Below are 25,883 nucleotides of genomic sequence, written 5' to 3' on the forward strand. Positions count from 1 at the left end.
AGAGAGGAGGGATTTACCGTAAGAATGAAAAGCCATCCAACCTGTTAATGTCTTCCTCCCCCAGCAGGTGGCGCGGCAGGGGTGAGTAGCGTCCAGGGGAGATGGGGGGAAGACTGGACTTATACTCCAGAGTCCCGTTATTACCAGAGATATGATTATCCATAGCAGGGGAAAATGCTGCAGGGGAGGACAGAAAAAGAGACAGATACGTAGATAGAGAGGAGAGGAGAGGAGATTAGGAGAGAGGAAAGGAGAGGAGAGGAGATGAGATGAGTGGAGAGGAGAGGATATGAAATGAGATTAGGAAAGAGGAAAGGAGAGGAAATGAGATTAGGAAAGAGGAAAGGAGAGGAGATGAGATTAGGAGAGAGGAGAGGAGATGAGAGGAGAGGAGAGGATAGGAAATGAGATTAGGAAAGAGGAAAGGAGAGGAAATGAGATTAGGAAAGAGGAAAGGAGAAGAGATGAGATTAGGAAAGAGGAAAGGAGAGGAGATGAGATTAGGAGAGAGGAGAGGAGAAGAGAGGAAGAGAGATGAGATTATGAGAGAGGAGAGTGGATGAGCAAGGAGAGGAGAGGAAGAGACAATAGTAGAGGAGAAGAGAGGAGAGCAGATGGGAGGAGGGTAGAGGAGGAGAGGAGAGGATAGTAAAGGAGAGGAGAGGGAAGAGGAGGAGAGGAGGAGAGGATAGAAAAGTAGAGGAGGGGAGAGATGGGGAGAAGAGGACAGGAGAGGAGAGATGGGAAAAAGTGAAAGGAGACGAGAGGAGGAGAGGAGAGGAGGGGAGAGGAGGAAAGGAGAGGAGAGATGGGGAGAAGAGGAGAGGAGTGGAGATGAGAGGATGAAAACCAGTAAACAGTACAGCTGCTTATTATATATTATAAAACCCTAATAATTACAGAACCAATTCATTTATAAACCAGTCACTTCACTTTTCATCTGCTCTACCACAACATTTCACTTTATTTTAAATAACTACATTCATCAGCAACTGCACACCACTGTCACATTCTCTGCTATACATAACTAGCAATCATAGATAATACTAATTATATTATTACTGATGCAGCAGTGTGTGACAGTGTATTCATTTCTACTCACAGTGGGTAATATCGGGAGGCCCATAGGGATCTGAAAGGTAAACACTAGTGGGCTTTCCCACCTTCAAATACACAACATCTGATGTGTTCTTCAGTATGGCTACTGCCTCCTCATGGGTCACCTCCTCCAGAGTGTAGTTATTAACCTGAACGAAAAGAAGAAAAAGATTATTTGTCTGCAGGCATAGTATTACATATACACTTTACCTCACAGTTTAGTAGTCAATAGCAAATCAGTGCAGCTAAATGTATCCTGCATGAAGGGTTACACAATGGAGAATAGGAAGCTGCCATTGTATAAGGAGGGGCCTTCTATTGACCATTACAAAAAGACTGCAGTTAACATCCTTTTATTTTAAATAAACAGAATGGTAATATATCAGCTGACGATATAAGTTGAGGCTTCAATTTTTTTTTTTACACCATACTGTCTATTCAGTGAGTCATTACGCTGTATACTATATATATATATATATATATACATACACACATATACAGTTGCAATCAAAATGATTCAACCCCCCATTGCATATCAGGTTTATTGTCAAAATTTACAGACCTTCAGCTGTTTGCAATGAACAAATCAAACAAAATAGTTCAACACAATGAATGCTTCAAGTGGTTTCCCCAAATTCAACTGAAAATGCAACTAATATTGATTTCTCCAGTCTCAAAATTATTCAACCCCTTCATGGCAAGCATCTTTAATACTTAGTAGAGCATGACCTGCTGAAAATGAGATGCATAGCTTCTGGCAGCATTCCTGAGGAATCTTAACCCATTCCTCATGAGCAATGGCCTCCAGTTCAGTAATATTCTTGGGTCTGCATGCTGCAATCACCTTCTTCAAATCCCAGCAGAGATTTTCTATAGGGTTCAAGTCAGGTGACTCTGATGGCCCTGTAGAATCTTCCAGGACTTCTTCTGCAACCAAGCCTTGGTGGAATTGGAGGTATGATTGGGATCATTGTCCTGTTGGAAGGTCTAATGACGCCCAAACTTCAGCTTCCTCACAGATGGCCTAGTTTTCTCCTAGGATTTCCTAATACTTCAATGAATCCATCTTGCCTTCCACACGCTGCAGGTTTCCAGTGCCAGAGGATGCAAAGCAGCCCCAGAGCATCACTGATCCACCACCATGCTTGACTGTGGACAGAGTGTTCTTTCTTCATTCTTTTTCCTCCAGACATACTGCTAATCCATCGTGCTGAAATGTTCCAGTTTTGTTTCATCAGAACAGAATCCCAAAACTTCTGTGGCTTATTTATATGATTCTGAGATGAGTTCTGGCATGGAAACGTTCTGTGTTTAGTATGCGTCCTACTGTGCTCACTGAAACCTCAGTGCCTGTTGCCACCAAGTCTTGCTGCAGGTCTTTTGCAGTCACTCGAGGGTTTTTCACAAACTGCCTCTCAGAATTCTGGTTGCAGCTGTTGACAACTTCATTTTTCTGCTCTGTTCAGGTGTTTCATTCATTCTCTACCCCTAGCCAGTTCAGGTATTTCATTCATTCTCTACCCCTAGCCAGTTCAGGTATTTCATGAATTTTCTGCCCCTAGCCAGTTCAGGTATTTCATGTGTTCCAGCTCAAGCACACCTGGTGCAACTAATGATGCCCTTGATTAGTTATATCAGGTGTGCTTGAGACAACACCTGTTTTGCATATTTGTGCTGCTGTGAGGGATTCTATTCAGGGTGTTGAATAATTTTGAAACTGGAGAAATCATTATAAGATGCATTTTCAGTTGAGTTTGGGGAAACCACTTGAAGCATTCGTTGTGTTGAATTATTTCCATTGCTTTTAATGATAATGAGTCTTTATTTGTCACATATAGTTTACAGCACAGTGAAATTCTTTTCTTCGACCTACCCCAGCATGTTAGGAAGTTGGGGTCAGAGTGCAGGGTCAGCCATGATACAGCACCCCTGGAGCAGAAAGCGTTGAAGGCCTTGCTCAAGGGCCCAAAAGTTGTTTGATTTGTTCATTGCAAACAGCTGAAAGTCTATACATTTTGACAATAAACCTGATTTGCGATGGGGTTTGAATAAATTTGACTGCAACTGTACATACAGTATATTGCTGAATTGCTATATCCATCCTAGCAGCTAAAATCAATCTGGCCATTTTCCTCTGACCTCTCTTCTCAACAAGGTGTTTCCAGCCACAGAACTGTCACTCACTCAGTGTTTTTTGTTTTTCACATCATTCTGTGTAAACTCTAGAGACTGTTGTGCGTGCAGCAGTTTCTGAAATACTCAAACCAGCCTGTCTGGAATCAACAACCATGCGGCGGTTAAAAAAGTCACAGAAATTATTTTTCCCTATTCTGGTGTATGATATGAGCATTAACTGAAACGTTTGACTTGTATCTGAATGACTTTATGCATTGTGCTGCTGCCACATGATCGGGTGATTAGAAAACTGCAATGAATGAGCAGGTGTACAGATGTTCCTAATAAAATGGACGGTGAGTGCAAGTGAGTGTGAGCTCCCAGCTGTGGCATCATCAGGATTGGAAACTCATGATCTCTTGAAGACAGGGCAAATGCTTTTCTGTTGTGCCGAAACACATTGAATTTTAAGTACGGTTCACACTGAATTTTTTATGCAAAGAATCCATTTTATTTTATTTAAGAGCACAATTGAAGCATAAACACCTCTCTAATCACATAAATATACTTTCTAAATGTTGTGAATTATATTTCAGATCAAAATGTATAATGTTAGAACAGTCTGAATGTACAGTCTGTAGCTGCCTAGCAAAGTGTTCACATAAAACCAGCATGGGGAACAAAAATAAACATGAATACACTGTTTGTTTACTTTCCTAATATCTAACGTCAATTTTTTAAGTACTGTAAACTGGGTTTTATTTAAAACTGGCCCAACCTGTTCGAACTTGCTATTTACAGCTGGCCTAACATGTTGAATGAATCAATTAATGTTCATTTTCTGCACCCAGTCTGAGAAAAACAACAGCAACAACGACATTCACATAAAACGTATTTGCAGCACCTTCTATATAATGAAGTTCAGCAGTCTGGCACAAGCACAGAATGAATATCAGTGTGTCAAATGCAAGCGTGAACTTTGCCGTGTGTGATGAAAAGCACTAAATTACCCGTGAAGTGGGCTACGCTCATGTTTAAAAATGAGATAAATTATTTATTACTTTGATGTGTTAATATTCATTGTGTGCTTCTGGCAGAACATTAATATTCATCATATATAAGCTGCTGCAAATAATGCTGCATTCAACTTACTTCAGAAGAGGGAAATTGGAGCTCTGAATGATGTCATTTATGACCTCCGTGCATTCAAGCTACAAAGTGGGAATAAAACATGGACGCCTCCATGTTTGTCTTTTCTTAGCATCAAGCTAGCCAGCTAACTGTGATGAGTGATGTATATTTTCCTATACAGCAAACTGTATGGTCAGTGGTATAGATTTAATAAGCTAATATGTTTGTATGTTGATTGAGCTAAAGCATATATTTGTACATGCAGTATAACTCGTTTAATGTGCTACTTTGTTTACTGCTGATGTTGTGAGCTGCCATGTTGACTTGACGTCCCTTGCTGAACTTGGAGGAATTCAGAGTGGAGGATACCATATCTAGATCCCGAGTTTTTTTTCTGTCTTTTCCCAGTTCTTTCTTTTCCCAACCTCTAATTGAATGCATCATCAGTTTATGAGTATATGAATTTTTTGTTGTTTTATTTTCTATGAGACTGGGTTTGTTTTTTGACTAAGCAGTGTGTTTGAACAATAGGTCTCTTATGCTCTTGGGAGTGAAGTCTAGCTATGAGTAAAGCTCTAGATTCCTGTGTGCTCACCATGAGGAGCCTGTCCCCAACCTGCAACCTGCCATCTTTCTGTGCTGCTCCGCCATCAATTATTTTAGTGACGTAGATGCTGTTATCGCCCGGAATGTGCTGGTTACCCACTCCACCTGCAATACTGAACCCCAGCCCTGCAGGAGAGAACAACAGATAACACATCTTTATTGTGTGCAAAACCTGAAATACTGCTGCCATGATAACCATTACATGAGTTAAAACTTCATCCTAATTACAATAAAAATATCTTTAAATTTTTTAAAAGTTTTAAAAGAACCAATTGGGCACCATGACAACTACTCCAGACAAAGGTAAATACAATAAAGAAATGAAAATTGACATTAATAATCAGCTAATAACTAGGCTGTAACATGAATATTTAACATTTAGTTGCCCTGAGCATTATCATCCTGCCTCAGTAACTTCCAGACAGCTAATTTGGCTACCTCTAAAAATGATTTTATTTTAAAAAGTAGACCTTGCTTCATGCAGCAAACTGACAGTAATGAACAAGCCTTCACTGCAGAGAGATAGAGAGGGGAGGGGATTTAACCAATTTAGTATATGGTTGTCAAATTTCATATTAATATTTTATACACAGGATTATACAGTGTTAATGTTCTCATAATATCTCACACAGTGATATCTAGAAATGGAATCACTGCTCATTCAAGCTGTCAAAGGAACTCTTTTGACTCCATTCATCTAGCAGTTTTTATTAAAGAACCAAAATGAATTAATTAAACTTTTAATGAGGCACATTTAAATCAACTACACAGAAGAATGCAATTAAAATGAATACCACTGCCTTATATGTGTGTGTGTGTGTGTGTGTGTGTGTGTGTCAGTGATCAGCCTGAACATTGTGAAAATTTGTGCATATGCAATGTGTGTTCTTATTTCTAAATAATGCATCAAAGCAGCTTATGTATTAAAAAGTATTCTGTTTCTTTATTCTGTGTATTCTGTTTCCCTCTGTGCTTCTAACAAACGTTTTGTTTTCCACTGACATTCTGGCAAGGACAAGTGTGTATGTATGAGAGAAATACATCCATCCATTTTCCACACCGCTTATCCTACACAGGGTCACAGGGTCGCCTGGAGTCTATCCCAGGGAACTCAGGGCACAAGGTAGGGGGACACCCTGGATGTGGAGCCAATCCATCACAAGGCACAATCGCACACACATTCACACACTATGGACAATTTGGAAATGGCAATCAGCCTACAGTGCATGTCTTTGGACTGGGGGATGAAACCGGAGTACCTGGAGGAATCCCCCAAAGCACTGGGAGAACATGCAAACTCGACACGCAGAGGGAAGAGGCGGGATATGACACCCAAACCCTGGAGGTACGAGGCAAACGTGCTAACCAGTAAGCCACTGTTTCCCCCAGAGAAATACATGTTGCATTCAAATGCAAACTGCAGTGGAACAAATGTAATGCACACATGGCAGTGAAGGGAAAAAACCCATTGCATTAGCATTTAAAGCCACATAGAAATGAATTAATGCAGCTCCAATAGACCTTTCTCTTTCAGACAGGTAATTTGGCTAGCTCTTAGTAGTTTAAACAAACAATAGGGCTTCTTCAAAAACTGATACTAAAATGCTCTCCTTTTTAAAAAAATGTTGGAGACACAATTAAAATGTATAATGCCTTTTCACCCACACCGCAAACAACAAAGTGATTGACTAACCCTCATTTCTAGATATTTACACTAAACCCATTTTCTGTGGTCTGTCTCGAGCTATAAACATTGTTATTCATTTTCAGACAGACTCATAACAGATCTTTGACATCAAGTGATACATTCAGCCAACTCAAGTTTGTATACCTTGGTAAAGTTCCGTTGAAACTGGGTAATTCCCTCTTGCTAAATAGGAAAATAAAATGCCCAGGAGAAATTGGTTAGCAGAATGTCTGAGACTTGATAGACTTTTAATAGCTATGCAGAATCAGAGAGTCATCAAATATTGCTCACTGTCACCACTAAACTTGTGCACTATTGATTTTAACCCAAGCAATTTCCTAAGACTAGTTTCTGAACCACACTCCAAATGGCATTTCAAGATGGCTTACATTAATTCTGACACAAATCCAGCAAAAAAAAGTCTTTAAATGAAATCCACACATTATTATTTCAGTTAAGACACTAAGAGACCCTTACATCCCTCCTGGAACAGTAAGATCATACAATATATGCATTGAATTTCATGTTTTGCCACTGAAATTCAATGGTCCCGTTCACACCTGGCATTTATATGCGTCCTGACTGATCGGATCACAAGTGGACAGCTGAGATGCAGAAATGTAACAAGGATCCTAGCTCTTGTACCTGTATGGATGCTTTCAAACGTTTTAATCACATGGTCTGCTAACAAAACTTATGAATGAATGAGAGATGAGATGACGAATGAGGCTCTGAAAGCAGCTGCTTTCACCTCTGCTGTTATAGCGTCGCCTTTATCCGTTATCCTAGCTGCAGAGAGCGTTACTTTTCAGCGCGATTTCCAAACACTCTCGTAATGATTTCATATTTTCTTGGTCCTTTCTTGGTCTGATTTTACCATATGCATACCAGACCAACTCTGAATGTGGTTTGAGTGATCAGATCACAGTGCGTCTTTGAGATGCATTTGACCATGTTCACACCCGTACTACATGCTGTCCACTTACAATCCGATCACCTTGGATGCATGCTAATACTGTACCAAGTGTGAATGGGGCCAATGTGGCATGAATTTCTCTAAATAGTAGTGCTTTGTAATGATTACAGTGATCCAAGAGGAAGTGTAAGCCCCATCATCTACAGTGACTTAAATATAGTGAGATTTGGGGGGAAAATGGTGTATCGTTTAGAACCTTTTGGTCCTTTGATGAGTTTGATCTCGACGATGGTCTCCAGCATGGGTCTTCTTCTGCGTACGTAGAGTCGAACAATAGAGCCAGCCACCTTCAGCGCCTCCACGGCCCTGCTGTGGGAAACCTCGGACACGTCTACTTCATTCACACGCAGGATACAGTCATTCACCCTGCAGACATACACACACACATACACACACACACAGTTGGACAGGCCCCTGCTGTATGTTTTAGCACTGCATTAGACAGTTCCAGATTTCCAGATTGTGGCTGCCTTTGGTGCAAGGACAGTTCTCTCCTGAGGCATGCTCACACCGAGCAGCTGAGACCCACACCGCAAAGCAGAAAGTGACAGAGTGTGACGAAGTGTACTGCCCCTGTCTCACCAACAATCTTCAACAGAGTGCAGGCAAAAAAAAAAAAACATGATGTTTGTTGCTTGTTTTGGAGGATATAATATATTTTTTAAAAATCTATTCGATTCAATTTTATTTCTACACCAATTTTAACATTGGACATTATCACACAGCAGCTTCACAGAAATCCAGATATAGATTTAGATCCACAAACTCACTGAGAGAAAATGAGGAAGAAACCTTAAGAGGAACCAGACTCAAAAGGGAACCCAGTCTCTCCCAGGTGACACCGGATAATCGGATTATGAGTCATCACTCTTTTACAACTGTATCCTATAAAGTCAAACAGGATTGAGTGTACTGAAAGGATCTTCAGTACAATCATCTGGCTCATTTGAAAAAATTCATTAGCGATATCAAATAAAAATAGAATGAAATGAATTAAAATTAGAGATGCACCGATGTATACCGATGTATCTATAGCTTTCAAACTGCAGTTTTGTCATCATTCCACACAAGAGACATCATCTTTAAACACAGCACGAAATCGATGTGTTTTCCCTCCCACTAGTGATTGACAGGATATAATCGGCCCTGATCATTGGATGTTTCCAACTATCGGCCGATGGTGTAAAAAACTGCCTTTATCGGCCGATAGTTTAGAAACATCCAATGATCAGGGCCGATTATATCCTGTCAATCACAAGATGGAGGGAAAACACATCGAATTCATGCTGTGTGTAAAGATGATGTCTCTTGTGTGGAATGACGACAAAACTGCAGATTGTAATCTCTGTAAGCTCTGCACTGCTAAAATTTTACACCGGAAGTGAGCAGCAGTGAAGCGGGAGTTTCAGCGTCATGTCAATTTTTAATTTTTTTTTGCTGCGCTACTCGAACTGCTCGCGCTGAATTAAAGCTCCAGTACACTGTTGAAAGATTTAAATGAAGATGAGTTGACAAAAAAGTATATATTGTACAGAAAAATATATTTATAGAGTTGTGTATTTCATATCCAGTTAATGTTAATATATAAAAAAGTTGATATTATATATTACCAGTTTGATGTCAGTGATGAAGTAGAAGTGCTTTTGTTTGTGGTGAGTGAATGTCAGACTAACAGGAGGTTTTTTTTTTTTTTTTTAGAATTCAGTCAATGTTAATATGAATTAATAACATTCATGTTTTAATGTTAATTAGAGTAATGTGTTTTCTGTTTATGAGACCAGTTACTGTGAAACAACTTGTTGAAATGGAGAGAATCAAGTTTTTATTTGCATTTCTTTTAGAATTGTGGAATTAATTATTATAAATTTAAAAGAAGGCACAAAAGGCAGAACTATTGGTATCGGTTATCGGTATCGGCTGAGAAATTTAGTATCGGTGCAACTCTAATTAAAATGTATAGTATTGTAAACTACCCCCTTCTATATTTTTTTCTACACACAAAACTAAATCAAAATTGTCAATAAAAATTGACAGTTCATGTCCCTATTCATTCTGTGTAATTTGTTTTCTGTAATTTACATTCAAACTGCAATGACTTATCCCTGCTTCTAAAAGTCTTTTAGAAGACCGTGTTATCTTTTACATACGAGTAGGCATCTTGTACTGTATTTCTTTCTTTCTCCACCAATTCCTAGCTATCATTACATTTAAAATAGTAAACCTGTTTATTTTTCCAGAAACATATGACTTAAAACGTTTGAAGCTATTAAGCATATTTTAAAGCCATCAAAATTAAACCACCAGACTCTGCATACAGTATTTGGTTCATTAACACTCCCCATGTTTCTCTACCCAGTCACTTGCTCTTTCCTGAAGCCCTGTGGATTTCGCTAAGTCTAAAAAAAACAACAATAAATAATTAAATAAATAAATAAATAAAAAATAATTTGAAAGATAACATTTTGAAGAGAGATTTAGATCAAGTGTGTGGATATGATGTGAGTAGCACAGAACTGTTCCAGAGTACCGGCACTGTCTCAGTGGAAAAGCATCTCACAACACTACACAAATGCCAAAAATACAGTATTCCTACACTTTTATTTTTGTTATTAAATGTACTTCCAGTGTATCCACTTCAAATGTACACACGTTCTTTGACTTTATACTTATAAATCTGAACGAAAAATTATGCGTTCATAAGCATAAACAAACAAAACTGATAGGTAAAAAAGTATTCAGACACTATATTAAAATATACACTGACATACCACCTCCCAACAAAACATTGTTGTAGACCAAGAACGCCCCTTCATGGCAACGGTATTCCCTAATGGCAGTCGCCTTTTTCAGCAGGATAATGCATCCTGACATGCTGCAACAATTGCTCAGGAATGGTTTGAGAAACATGACAAAGGGTTCAAGGTGTTGACTTGGTCTCTAAATTCCCCAGATCTCAATCTAATCGAGCATCTGTGGGATGTGCCGGACAAACAAGTCCGATCCATGGAGGACTTAAAGGATCTGCTGCTAATGTCTTTTTGCCACATACCACAACACACCTTTAGAGGCCTTGTGGAGTCCATGTCTCGACGGGTCAGAGCTGTTTTGATGACACAATGGGGAACTACACAATATTAGGCAGGTGGGTTTAATGTTATAGATGATCGGTATATATATCAGTCTGAAGTTTTTTCAAAATTTGCAATGCAACTTGTGCAGTTTTTTGTGCTTTTTTTTTTTAGCAGAAAATGTGTTGAATTGGCTAAATTTAATTGCACAAAATTGTTTTGCAGTGATGTTTATTGGTAAATGAGACCTTTTAGCTGTACTCATGATCAACTCTCATGAGAGGCCTTTGGCTGAATGCGTGTTGTGATGACATCACATGACACATCTTGGCCCAAATCTGCGGAAAAGCTGAGGTAATTAAAACAAAACGCAAGCACCGCTGAATATTGCGTTTGCTTGATTTTGTGTTGATTTCTAGGAAATCGCAAATTCCTGGAGGAACTGATCTATAAAACAAATCAAGTTCTACATATTCAATTCAATTCAATTCAATTTTATTTGTATAGCGCTTTTTACAATAGACATTGTCTCAAAGCAGCTTTACAGAAATAAGTATATATACAGGTAAATGCTGCAAAAAAATGTTCTTGTGCAAATTGCACTTGGTATCATTTATAAAAGACATTGCAAATGGTTGGGAGGATTTCACACAACAAGTAGCAATCATAGTCAAGATAAAGGATTAGTTCTCAGGTACAACATCATTCGAAAAACAACTATTGAAAGAAAAAAGCTACATAGCCATGGCAAAGACCTTAGATATGCAGGTGGAAACCGGAACCACAACTCATCATCACAGACTAATGATAAAGATTGTGAAAGAGAAGACAATAGTCTGTTTCTATAGACCACTCAAAACTTCTTTGCTAAAAAAAAATGCACATACAGTCCCCTGCAAAACTATTGGAACGGCAAGGCCAATTCATTTGTTCATTTGGCTTTGAGATCAAAAGTTGGATATGATATGAGAGTTCAGAATTTCAGCTTTCATTTCCTGGTATTCACATCCAGATATGTTAAACAACATAAAACATGGAACATTTTGTATCAGACAAGCAATTTTGAGGCACGCAAATGTATAGGAACAGATACGTCTTGAAGTAAATAACACTTAATATTTGGTTGCATGCAATAACTGCATCAAGCCTGTGACTCACTGAGATCACCAGATTGTTGGTTTCTTTTCCAGGCTTTACCACAGCCTTTTTAATTTGTTGTTTGTTTGTTGTTAATGTTGCTCATTACACCAGTGGTTTCTTTCTTTTCAGAATTGTTGCATTGGCTATGCCCAAAGTTTGTGCAATGCCTCTGATTGATTTTTCATAATTTCTCCGCTTCAAAATGGCTTGTTTTACTCCCATAGACAGCTCTCTGATCTTCATGTTGGCTTTTCCTTTTTAACAACAAATGCAATCTTCACAAGTGAAACCAAAGGCTAAAACCAAGAGTAGATGTACAGAGCTAGTTATTGTTTAGCAGGACACATCTGGGTACCAAGAAACACCTGTCAGTCACATGTTCCAATACTTTTGCTTGCCTACATATTAGGCGGTCTGATTCAAAATGTGCTGTGTTCTATGTCGTTTAACACATCTACATATAAATACCAGTAAATAAAAGCTGAAATTCTAAACTCTCTTCTCATATTCCTCTTTTGATCTTAAACCCAAATGTCTTCAGTCTACAGCAAAAACAATATGAATTGGTCTTGCCGTTCCAGTAGTTTAGGAGGGGACTGTATAAAGCACTAAGACAAATCAGAACTCTGATCAGGCAAAACAAAAACAGAACTAAAATAATTCAGCACGTCGTATTTGGTTTTTGTGTATGATCCCAGGACCAACATACTCATAGTAAAGTACGGAGGTGGGATCATCATGGTATGGGGCTGCTTCTCTGCATAGTACTAATTACCTGTTAATTACCTCCTTACCTTAGATTTCTCAAAGCTGTAACTACCAAAAATGATTTTGCAACAGAGTACAAATGTTGGTAATTTGTGGTGTCTGAATACCCTATCAATTTCATAAAAAAAACAACAAAAAAAAACAAACCAACACATCTTTGTTTATGCTTAAGAATACATACATTTTTGTTCATATTTATAAGTACAAGGTTGAAAGACATTTTGTTTAACGTGTAAATTTAAAGTGGATATATAAACTGGATGTACATGTATATTAAATAATAATTTGTTTTAAGTTTACATTTATTTCCCCTTAATCTATATCATACCATGCTAGCTTTTCTTTTAATATGTTTCTCTTGCGGGTTTGAGAACAAAGGAGGTAGCAAAGGACTGATGAGTAGGGGTGTTGTGTAGAGAAAAATCGAGTCAGGGGAGAAGAATGAAATGGAGGGAGGATAAACACAGCTTTTTTAACAACAAATACTCACACGCACACATACACAGTCAGAAAAAACACAGCTTTGCTCTCTTCCTCTCCACACTGTATACAGTAATTATGCTTGTCTGCATTATAATAACCCTCTTGGTTTGCTCCTGATCATCATGATAAGCATCTCACAGAGGCACACTGTCCTGCTGTAATAAGAAAAACATTTCCACGTCATGCCAACACTCATCTTTTGGATCAGCTCTAATGATCCTGTCCATTTCCTATTGAAGCTACAATGAGTTAAATGAGAGTGTGTGCATGGGTGCGGATCTGCTCTCTGGAGAGGCATTAGAACTGAGATACAGAGCTCATTCTTAATCACTGACAAAATGAGAGAGAGAGAGAGAGAGAGAGAGAGAGAGAGAGAGGGGAGGAGGAAAGAATGATGTTAAACATGTTAAACATTAGCACACCCCAGAAACTAGGACAATAGTTAAATGACAAGGTGGATTTAACATTCTTTTCAGCTCATCTTCATAAATCAATCTGCTGTGGAAAGGCAATACTTTTTTATTCTTTACACACTCACAAGACTGTGCTACTCACCTGAGCCTGCCGTCCTCAGCCGCTGCACCACCTGGGATGATCTTGGTGATAAAAATTCCAGGATCGTCTCCAATGTGTGGATTATCTGTCCCACCTGCTATACTAAACCCGAGCCCTGAGTTACCCTGAGGACAGAAAGGGCACAAGTATATGTGAGACATTTATTTAAAAAAACAAAAACAAACAAACATACACACACATACACCAGGGAATGAATGAAGCAGTGTATACAAATATGTCAGTGTGAACAAAGAGATAATGTGCCCATTATATCACAATAATCAGCCTCTCTGCTTGTAAAAATCATATACGCGATGCCACCAAAACCAAGTCTGTAGATGACATGCTGCTTCGGAAAAGATTTCAGGTGCTTCATTAGCAAGCCTGCCTTGATTAGCACTAATTATCCAACTGTCAAGCAACAAGTAGGGTTAGGTAATATGAAGGAAGAACATTCCTTAATAAACAACTTACCAGAAAGTTCTTAAAAAAAAATACCTTCACAACTATCAAAATGCATCCAAATAATTATGATCTTGAACAAAAGTTAATTTATCTAATATTTCTAATTATGACATTAGGTTTATATTATATATCAAATATATGATTATTAGGTCTATTGCTAGAATAGATATTCTAATTAATTTATTTAGACATTCTTAAGAATACTTTTATTTAATTGGAAGAACATTTTAGAAAAAGGCTTAATCATATATTTGTTTCATTATAATCTCATGATAAGAAATATTACACACCTTTACCTGTATTCAAGATATTTTCACTTCCCAATAAATCATTTTATGAAAATACCTCCATATTAATTGGGTGACAATCAGGAAACATTTGGCTACTTTCATTTTAAAATTTTGTTTTAACATAAGGGGAATTTCCTGGTGTTAATACACTGCACATATTAAATAAATTCAAAATAGATTAAACAGCAGTAATTTTACATAACTGTGAACATTACTAGACTATATTGAGTCTACATTAGTAGACTTCACTGATCTTTATTGATATTTTGTTCCTGCCCACCAAGTGAGTTATTCTTGATTGCTCGTTTCCTTGCCAAGTACCAGTAGCAAAGTCGTCACCTTGTGCCAGTGTCCCTGCTCATTCATCCAAAGGATAAATATGAGACGACAGAATTTCAAATTTCATTTCCTGATATTTACATCTAGATGTGTTAAACAACTTAGAACATGGCTATTGGTTGAGCCCACCCATTTTTTCAAGTGACCAAAAATATTGGAACACGTGACTGGTGTTTCTTGCTGCCCAGGTGTGCGCTGTTAAATTGACTGTTTAAAGAATTAATAGCTCTGAATGTCTACTCTTGGTTTGACTGCATTTGTTGTTAAAAAGTATAAACCAACATGAAGAGCAGAGACCTGTCTGCGGGAGAAAAGCAAAGCATTTTGAAACCGAGAAAAGAGCAAAAATCAGAGCCATTGCACAAACACTGGCCATAACCAATATAACAATTTGAAAGGTCCTGAAAAAAAAAAAAAAACTGGTGTACCAACAGCCACACATGGAACTGGTCAATCTACGAAAACAACAGCAGTTGATGACAGTGTGAGAGCTATAAAGAAAACACCCAAAACAACAGTCGGTGACATCACCAACAACCTCCACAGGGCAGGGGTGAAGGTATTACAATTCACCATTCCAAGAAGACTTAGAGAGCAGAAATATAGTGGCCATACCACAAGATGCAAACCACGCATCAGCAGTAAGAATCTGAAGGCCAGATTGGAATTCACAAAGAAATACAGAGATGAGCCACAAAAGTTCTGGAACTAAGATTAACCTCTACCAAAGTGATGGAAATGCCAAAGTGTGGAGAAAGAAAGGATCTACTCATGATCCAAAACATACAAGCTCTTCAGTCAAGCATGGTGGTGGTAGTGTCATGGCTTGGGCTTTCATGTCTGCTTCTGGAATGGACTCACTAATCCTTATTGATGATGTAACTCATGATGGTATTCAGAAGTTTACAGAAACAATCTGTCTTCCAATTTACAGAGAAATGCGTCCAGTCTAATTGGGAGGAACTTCATCATGCAGCAAAACAATTAGCCAACACAACAAACAACTTCATCAGGGGGAAAAAGTGGAAGGTTTTAGACTGGCCAAGTCAATCACCAGACCTTAACCCAATTGAGCAGCATTTCACCTCCTGAAGAGGAGACTGAAGGGAGAAACCCCCGAAACAAACAATGACTGAAAGAGGCTGCAGTACTAGCATGGAAAAGCAACACAAAAGACATATGCAACAGTTTGCTGATGTCAGTGGGTTGCAGGCTTGATGCAGTTATTGCAAGCAAGGGATATGAAACCAAAAATTTTAATTGTTATTTACTTTAATTTATTTTAAGACTATTTGCTCCTATAATTTTGCTCACCTAGAAATTGGGTGGTCTGCCACCAAAGGTCCATGTTTTAAGTTGTTTAACCCATCTATTTGTAAATATGAGGACATCATCTCATAATCATCTTTCATATTCACCAAAATGTCTTCAATGTATATTGAAAACAAAAGAATTGGCATTGCTGTCACACTACTTTCGGAGGGGACTGTATGTCACCTTCATCATATGTTCCCATTGTCGTCTTGTCAAGAGGTTGAGAAAGTGACACTGAGTATAGCTCTCTAATGTTTTGTTTATTACTAAAAAGCCTAATCATGTTATTATTAAATCTGCTATATTGGTTGCGGGTACATTGACACACACCTTGGGTGATGGTAAGTCTAGTATCTGATGCATTACTATCCTATTATTACCCAAGTGCAGCCCCACATGCTATTAACACAAATCAAAACTCTCCCCGACATTCCCACCAATTTTACCCGTGCCTAGGAAGTACAGAATACCCATAATGCATGTTGCTGTTTGTAAGGAATGAGGAAGATGACACTATTTTGGACATAAAGAGTGCTGACTGTGAAAAATGCAGCTTACCAATCACAAGCATCAGTTAGTCAGAAATAAAGTTGAAATTCACATGAATAATTATTGAAAGAAAATGATTGCCTGCTCTGGAAGTGAGTCAGAATCACTCACTAGACGTGAGTATTCACTGAGTTCTAGCATAGCAGCTATGACTCATCAGTATTGACAATAAGATTGGGAAGCTAAAACTCATGCTGCTCAAAATTTCACCCTACTAGTATGTACCACAAAGTATGCAAAGTAGCAGGAAATCACAATCAAACACAATTTTGTCTCTGACTAACATTACTGTGAGGGATGAGCATGGGACTGATGCACCTTAATTGATTCTCTGGCTGATAAACAGCCAAACAGCCAAACAGCCCCAGAGAGCGGCAGATTGGAGCTAATTAAACTCACCCAGCCGAGCTGTGTTTATTAGAGCGCCTGTGCAAGGAGAGGAAACGCTCAAGACACGGCAGCGTCATGCAAACTGTCATTTCTTGGAGCTTTGATTAATTGGCATGTGGGTAGATCGAGAAAGGCTCTTGTGATTAAGGCACTGCTGTCTCCACGGGGTGGTGGATGGCAGGATGTGCGGCAGGACGAGAAAACATGCTCTGAGCTAGATCAGGTTAAATGAATTAGTGAGAATATTCACTTGCATCACTCATGTGGAGGGTGTATAGTATGTATTATAGAGGGGCATGGATAAGCAGAGAGAAAATAAGAATGCGAGAAGAGAGAGAACAGCTGCTGCATTATGGCTGTATCCATTTTTAATAACATTTTATCGCAGTCTGTCCCACAGGGAGATGCAGGCAGAAGCTCTCAGGCTCCAGGCACCAGTGTTCGACAAATCAGCGTTCCCTTTGCTCCTGCTGACGTTTGCTATTGTCACTGTATCATCTTCAGGCCTGCAGATCCAATTACAGCTGTCAAAATGTCACCTGCAGCCGGCTACTCCTCACACATGAAACCTGCCTACAGAGCTCAGTCCACTACTTTACATGCAAACAGAGAGTCCCAATTAAGAGCCTCCTACCCACGGCTGTCTGTGCCAGCGAGTGCACTGCTCCGATATCAGTTAGCCCTAATGTAGCCTGTGGAGCGCACTGTTTATCCCATGAGATATCACGAAAGAAGAATATCTGTCTGTAACAATCCACAGGTACAGCACAGAAAATGTGTCCTTTATTTAGTTCAAACTAGAACTCCTCAACTAATATACTGTAGTTGTAATTTCTACAACTAACAAGGAGTTCATTATACAATGACTACATCTATGTATATGTAGCTAAAATAGTCACAGAGCTGTCATATTTAAAGGAATACTCCATTTTTTTTTTATTTAATGTCAATTTACTGTGCTTGTAGCATATGGATGATTGACACAGGCAGGATTTTTAGCTGGTTTCCCTGTATTAAAAAGAAAGAATGGAATCTTCTATATATCAAACATGCTTATAATGGAAGTCTAAAAGTAGCTGGTGGGGCAGTGAACAAATGTTTATGCAAAACACATACACTATATGGCCCAAAAATTGTGGACATATGGCTATCACACCCATATCTACAGTAGGTCTTCCCCAAACTGCTGCCACAAAGCTGGAAGCACACAATTGTTTAAAATGTGTTTGTATTCTGTAGCGTCACTAGAACTAAGAGGCCCAAACCTGTTCCAGAATGACAATGTCCCTATGCACAAAGCGATGTTTGAGTGGAAGAACCTGCCCTCAACTCCACTGAACACCTTTGGGATCAATCCCAGGCATTTACGCTCAACATCAGCACATGATCTCACTAATGCTCTTGTAGCTGAATGGACAAATCCCTATAGCCATGCTTCCAAAATGTAGCAGAAAAGCCTTCCCAGAAGAGTGAAGGTTATTATAACAGCAAAGAGAGGACAAAATCTGGAATGGGATGTTTAAAAAGCACATATGAGTGTTATGGTCAGGTGTCCACAAACGTTTGGCCATATAATGTATGCAGAACATACAACCCCAATGGGGACAGTATGGAAAATGCTAATCAAAAAAAGAGGAGTGATTTGTGAATGTACTTTGACTTTTTTTTGACTATTTAAGCAAAAAATGTATAAAGACTATAAAGGTATTTGATATTTTACCTAATCAACTGCACAGTTTTTTGAAGATAAATATTTATTTTGAAATTGATGCATGCAACACGTTCCAAAAAAGTTTGGACAGGAACAATTTAGGATTAATAGTGATGGGACAAGTTAAAATAAGAAGGTGATGTGAAACAGGTGAGGCAATCATCTAATCATAGTATATAAGGAGCCTCCAAAAAGGCCTAGTCCTTCAAGAGCAAGGATGGGTTGAGGCTCGCCAATCTGCCAACAGATGCATCAGTAAATAATCCAACACTTTGAGAACAACATTCCCCAAAGACAAATCGGTATTGATCTTGGGCATTTCACCTTCTACAGTGCACAACATAATTAAAGGATTCAAGGAATCCAGTCAAATCTCTGTGCATAAAGGGCAAGGCCAAAAACCACTTCTGAATGCACGTGATCTCCGATCCCTCAAACGTCACTGTCTTAAAAACCGTCACGAGTCTGTAACGGATATCCCGACATGGGCTCGGGAATACTTTAATAAACCTTTGACAGAATATGTGGCGCATTATGAAGCGCAAAATAAGGCCACAACTGAAGAAATGCATAATTGACGAATGGGAGAAAATTCGCTTGCTAAACTTGCTAAACCAACTGGTCTCTTCAGCACTCAAACGCTTAATAAGTGTTATTAACAGAAAAGGTGATGTTACACAGTCGACTGTCCCAACTTTTTTGGAGTGTGTTGCAGTCATCAGTAAAACATCAAATAATGTGTTATTAATGTGTTTTCAATATAGTACAGGGTGAATTGAATTTTCAAATGACTCTTTTTGTTTGTTTGTTTTTTTTTTTGCATTTTCCATACTGTTCCAACTTTGTCGGAATTTGGGTTTGTATTTATGCATTCTTCAACCAAATGAATTTGCAAATCAAACTATAATCTTGTACAACTGAATCTTTCAGAGATAAGCGAAGCGCCCTGTGATTATGCCATGTGGGACCAGGATCCAAGAGAGCAAAATTGATCTCTCTCTTGGTGGGAGGGATGGAATACTCTCTCTGCTCTATCACAGCAACACCAGCCTATCACAGGGATCTGTGAACTCATGTATATGTAAAAGGGCAGATAGTGCTTTCCTCCGAGTGTGTTACACTACCCTGTGACGTAACCTGAGCAGCAGTTCAAAAAAGATGCAATTGGCTGTCTTCTTGTGTGTCAGAGGAAGCACAGATTAGCCCTCACCCTCTGTGGCTGGTAGCTGGTGTATGATTGGGGAGAGCTGACTGGTAGGTGAGCATTGATCAAGACCATATTAGGGAGAAACTGGGGGAAAATTCAAAAGTCAAAGACTACCTTTCAGGGGAAAGAATATATAGTTAGGTATTACCAACACAGTTCATGGTTCTGATACATGGATCCCACAAAAATAACTAGAATAGCTTTTTACTGAGTGTGGTTTTGATTTTGAGTTATGTATTTCCAAACATTTATTGATGCAGTTCAACTGTCTTAAGTAAACACGTGTTCTGTTCTTCTCTGCTGAGAAATGAACTGAAATGATCGTCTGTGGTAATCACACGTACACTACGGATGCAGTGGATACAGAGTAAGTTAAACAAAGCTGGAGTATTCCTTTAATGCCTTGGCACATGAGGAAGACGAATGCAGAGAATGCCACACAATCATCAAACAAGTGATTCATCTTGAGAGGAAAGCTTTGATTTATTCGGTGTGTAAATACGTGTGCAAGCCAACAATTGTGTGACTGAATCAGTTAATGGGCCATCGCTCTGACTTACCCGCTCTAGCGTAATTTCTTCGAATTCATATTCAATTTCTGTCCCATTGACCTGGAAAGGAAAAAAAAAATCATTACACATTTGCAATGCAAAGGAAATAACTGCAATGAAATATTAATCATCTGAAGCAAGCAACCCTAAAAAAATAGAAGAGAGAGAAGAGCACCTCACATAACTTCACAACAAAAATATCACTGCATAAAACTGAATTGATCTGGACGGACTTGCTGTTTGTAATATAATCAGAATGAATGCATTTTTCATTCTCCGCTAGGCAGCCAGCTGCTGCTTCAATCTAAAGTTTAACGTGTAAATCATTATCTGTTTACTTGCTCCCACAGAGAGTCCCATCTCTATTGATGCTCAGACCATCTGTTAGACTTATAGCCTTTCCAAACACCGCAATCTCTTACATGTACTGTACATTGACATATCTCTGCACACACGTTAGCTAAAGTCAAGTGGACACTACATGACTTTCAAAATCGCTGTTCTGCTCATATTTGTGTCTCTTGAGATCTGTTGTGTGGCTATAGAGGTGCACATACTACCCTCAGGCTCAGCCACTACACAATCCTTCACCTGGAGAGAGCCCCAAATCCTACTCACAAGAATAATAACCACAGCGATCTATCATGTGACTTTGTCATGACTGAGCCTTAGCAACTGGCTGTAGTAGAAGTTTTTGCACTGTTTTGCATTGAAACAAAAAAAAAGAACAAGAGAAAAATGTGGAAGAAGAACTGTCTGTTCTGCAAAGAGAACTGGAGGTGTTAGCATAGCATATTTTTATACTGTACTTTTCCAGAGGCCTGTTGCATGAAGCATGTTGAACAAACTCAGAGTTGCAGAATAAGTTTTCAGTTGAGAAAACCAAACAAATCCAACCCAGGTTAATTAAGATTAATAGGTTTCACGATGCTGGTTATCAACTTTCTCAGTCAACTCAGGTTTTAACCCTGAATCAAGGTTTACTCAGAGTACACATGCACATAAATGCGTATGTTTGCGGCAAACAGCCAATAGTATTCAATAGGGAAATAAAGCAGGTGTGCATACTTCAGGTTGAAGAGCAAGAAATTATTTTTGCAAAAATATGAGGAATTTAAACCTACACTAACCACAAAAAGCAACATAGTTGCAGCTGCCAAAGTTCCAAAAGATGTACCACTGCCAAAAATATGTACCACTCTCAAAGAACCGCAAAACAATACATACAGTTTGCGGTACAGTAAGAGCGTGGCTTAGGTGTGTCACATTTTTAATATGCGCCGTAGATAAACTATACATTTGAGGAAAATTGATATATTTTGTACATTTTCAAGAAGTAGGGTTGAAAGTTACCATGGTGAAGAAACCTGCTTAAAAGCAATCCACCTTGTTGAGACTGAAAAACCAGAGTTTGCTCAAACTAAACTCAAACTTACCTGGGTAGTCACCGAGGCCGCAACAGGCCTCAGGAATGTCACGTTTGTTTTCATTTGGTTATGGCATGCCAAATAATTTTTTTTTTCACTCACACTCCTACACAAATACATGGATAATAGAACTGGATTCAGGGATCTGCTGAATCTCATTGGCTGTTGCTCATCTCTTTCCTTGCTTCCTTGCTACAGTACTTGTCACTGCGGTGGGGTGGGGGGGGGTGGGGGGGTGGGGGGGAGTTGCAAATCCCCAAAATGATTTGTAACAAGGAAATCGGGGCTAAAATCGCATAGTGTGGATTCAGCAAGAAATATTATTATTCTGTGGCAACAATGAGAAATGGATATGAAATAATCAACTTTGAAGATGAAATGTGGAGTCATCTGACTTACAATATTTTGTGTCTGATAAAAAAAGCCTTACTATGATTCAATCATCAAGCCAGCACTGCTCAGCAGGAACTCTCACTTTATCCCCATCTCTTTTACAGACATGCATATTACACAAAATTTGTAAATTATTCTGTTTCAGACTGTATTGACACATGGCAAAAATTTCTTCCCCACACACAGCTGCAGTATGACTAGAGCCATAATCTGAACACATAGCTCTGTGTTTTGTGTTTGACCTGCTTTAACACACCACAGGAATCCACCAAATTCAGGTCGTACAGTATAGCTGGATGACATTTTTAGCTTAGGTGAACTCAAAAACAGAACAGCCACTGGTGAATAAATGAAATGTTGAAAGCAAGGCAGACTAATGCATAGTTATTGCTCCAAACCCTGCCCCCCCCCCCCCCCACCTCCCCTCCTCGGACAGTTTTATGATGCCTCGCCTCATACAATCACAGCAAAAATCATTTTTACACATCCTTTATGGGAATCTGATTAATCCTTATAGGGTAGAGAAAAAGACTTTTAGGACTTTCAAGGACATGGGCAATACACATGAGCTGATTCATGTACAAACTACATCCAAGCTAATGAGAAAGAAAGGACAGAGAGAAAGAAGTGAGAGAAAAGATGAGAAAAAGAACCATTCAACAATATCAGTTGTTGTCATTCAAAAATATCATATCACAATGTAGCTACAGCTTCAATAGTAAGAAATAAAATGATGGGGGCATAATGCTATAGGAAAATAATCAATGACGGGGGTCGGGGGTTTATTTTCCTATAACAGCAATTTGCCGGTGATTTTATTAAGAATGTATTAAGAAAGCTTTTTATTAAGAACATACTGCACTTTTTTAAAAAATACATTTTTAGCTCCAATTATTGCTTTGAAACCAATTAGTTCCTGTTATAATTTACGTTACAGCAGCTACAAACAGTCATTCCCTCAGCAGCCCCTCTTTTCCCTCTCTCTCTTGAGGTTCATAAGATAAAAAACTCAGCTAGTCACGTTACCAAGAAACCAGAACGCACAAAGTCCTCACAATTGTTATGTAAATGCCTCCTTACTGAAAGCTTCAGCATATCTTCAGTATATCAAGATCATACGCTTTAAGTTTGTATATTATTAGCATTACATTATGTTGAGCATGTTCCATACAAGTCCATGTGAATGAGCTGTTACTATAGAAGCAATAATGTACTATAATGCGTGCATTAATATAAACCTGAAATTATTTGTCTTGCAGTCAGCACTATGGTCAGAGCTGCTGTTATAGAAAATGAATCAACACCTTCTGACCAACAAGATAAGAGAATTCAATATCACTGTGGTGTAAACAATATTAAACTGTAGCATTACTGTGATCTCATCTCACCAGCAGCTATACAGCATAAAGTCCCTCGGAAATGAAAACACCTATTGACAGGCAGGAGTCACTGAATCTTAAATCCAAATGTGGTTAGATTTTTGCAGAAAATCTCAGCTGATGCTTTAAATAAAATTTGTGAACTAGTTGCTGTAAATTCGTGACACGGTTGACGTGTCTAGTTTAGATTGAGTCATCTAACTTTTTTTTTGTACTTTTTTTTTGTACTTTTTTTTACTATCTATAGCAATCACCCTGAGGTCCATTGGATGTGTGTGTTGTGATTAAGGACATCAAGCTGTTGTCTTGTTCATGGCCCTGCAGGGACATCGGTCTGGCACCATCTCGTCAGAACAGATGAGGAGGAAAACGAAGAGCTCTTGAAAGCCTCCTGCTGGCTCTGAGGGAACACACTCTGATCCACCATCAGCACACAGAGCTCAACAGGCACCAACATCATCAGTGACAGAGAAGTAATTGATTGATTACTTATCTGAACAGTTCTTATTATCATAGCAATAACAACAGCGCTGATCATCGGAACGACTGCACAGATATATACAAAGTCTCCTCGTTATGCAGACGACAGACAATGAGTTAAGACAGGAAGTTGCTTTGCTTAATGTCAGGAAAACACGGCCCTTCTGTCTGAGCCGCTCTACACTTGAGCAGTATTACTGCGGCTCAAACCTAAAGCCTGGCTCACATCAGCAATGCTAAGTGGTGCTTTCGCCGGGCGCGTCCTTGGGGAGAAGTGTTTGTGTGCTGTGGCTCGACTTCAGCTGCAGAGGGGAGGAGAGAGCCATCCAGACTGCAGGCTTACACAGGCTCATAATAAAGTGGTGAGTCACAGTGAATGTGCCGCTTACAAAACAGCAGGCACACATTGAGAAATCATGAACGTTGTACTAAACACTCTCGCTTGTTGCTGTTTCACATGATACAGGATACAACACAAGAAATAAGAGTTAGTCCTTATATGGTGTATATGTATCTTTTGTGTGTGTCTATGGAATGTGTGTTTATGTCCATTGGAATGTACAAGCTATGGGACATCTTCATACCCATGATCGTGGCAAAAACATCCAGTCCTCCTCAGAATAAGGTACATAAAAAGCTCCATAACACAGAAAAGCATGTACTAATCAGCGTGTGAAACAGAACTAGTGTTTTCCTCATAGCCATTGAAGCCTCCTGTGGTTGCAGTGCCACACAGAGGGCAGATAAACATTAGCACAGTGTGTCCCAGAGCTCTGACTGCAACTCCTCAGTCCTACTCCCTTCACATCCTCTGCATCAGCACCATTCATTACAAACAGAGCTTAATTACATCTCCTTGCTGGAACGGCTGTGCTTACTGAACGCAGAGGGCTAAATGAAGCTTTACTGTAGCGGTGTAACTGAAGACAAAAGTGACAGATAAAGTACCACACAAAATAGAAGTATGCAGCCAGACGGGAAAAAAACAAAGCCACTGAAACAATCTGTTATTCAAAAATACTCAAATACTTGATGTTCCTCTGTAAGGACATCGTAACGTCGTAAAGGGACATCCTACATAGATGTCATATGGAAGGGTTACATGAAGAAAGTCACTGCTCTCCAAAATGAACATTGCTTCCCTTCTACAGTTTGCTAACAATCATGTGGACAAGCCAGAAGGCTATTGGAAAAAAGTCTTATGGATAGATGAGATCAAAATAGAACTTTTTGGTTTAAATGAGAAGTGTTATGTTTCGAGAAAGGAAAATACTGCATTCCAGAATAAGAACCTTATCCCCTCTGTGAAACATGCTGTTGGTAGTATCATGGGTTGGACCTCTTTTGCTACATCTGGGACAGGATGGCTTGCCACCATTGATGAAACAATTTGTATACATTGCTGGTATAATACAATGAATTATACCAGCGAATTCTGAAGGACATGTGAACTGAATCTCAGAAAGTGGGTCATTCAGCAAGACAATGACCCTAAGCACACAAGTTGTTCTACCAAAGAATGGTTAAAGAAAATAAAGTTAATATTTTGGAATGGCCAAGTCAAAGTCTTGTGCTTAATCCAATCGAAATGTTGTGGAAGGACCTGAAGCAGCGCAGTTCATGTGAGGAAACCCACCAACATCCTAGAGTTGTTCTGTACTGAGGAATGGATATACAGTTGCACTCAAAATGATTCAACCCCCATTGCAAGTCAGGTTTATTGTCAAACTTTATAATGAAGTTTGCAATGAACACATCAAA

At 38.9% G+C, this 25,883-nt stretch overlaps 1 protein-coding gene across 15 annotated transcripts in view; it reads right to left on the reverse strand.

Moving 5' to 3' along the window:
- Positions 1 to 25,883, reverse strand: part of dlg2 (discs, large homolog 2 (Drosophila)) — a 287,192-nt gene that overhangs the window by 64,876 nt on the left and 196,433 nt on the right. For 10 of the 15 annotated variants that reach the window (XM_053645021.1, XM_053645023.1, XM_053645025.1 and 7 more), the window contains 7 exons: positions 20,453 to 20,503; positions 13,628 to 13,752; positions 7,810 to 7,979; positions 6,782 to 6,820; positions 4,940 to 5,076; positions 1,103 to 1,247; positions 18 to 177 (listed from right to left, as the gene is read on the reverse strand). In XM_053645021.1, coding sequence (XP_053500996.1) covers positions 18 to 177; positions 1,103 to 1,247; positions 4,940 to 5,076; positions 6,782 to 6,820; positions 7,810 to 7,979; positions 13,628 to 13,752; positions 20,453 to 20,503 — 827 coding nt within the window. The remainder of the gene's footprint in view (positions 1 to 17; positions 178 to 1,102; positions 1,248 to 4,939; positions 5,077 to 6,781; positions 6,821 to 7,809; positions 7,980 to 13,627; positions 13,753 to 20,452; positions 20,504 to 25,883) is intronic. The other 5 variants (XM_053645027.1, XM_053645026.1, XM_053645036.1 and 2 more) reach the window with 3 other exon arrangements.

Source organism: Ictalurus furcatus, chromosome 16 (genome assembly GCF_023375685.1).
Source record: "Ictalurus furcatus strain D&B chromosome 16, Billie_1.0, whole genome shotgun sequence".
Classification (NCBI taxonomy): domain Eukaryota; kingdom Metazoa; phylum Chordata; class Actinopteri; order Siluriformes; family Ictaluridae; genus Ictalurus; species Ictalurus furcatus.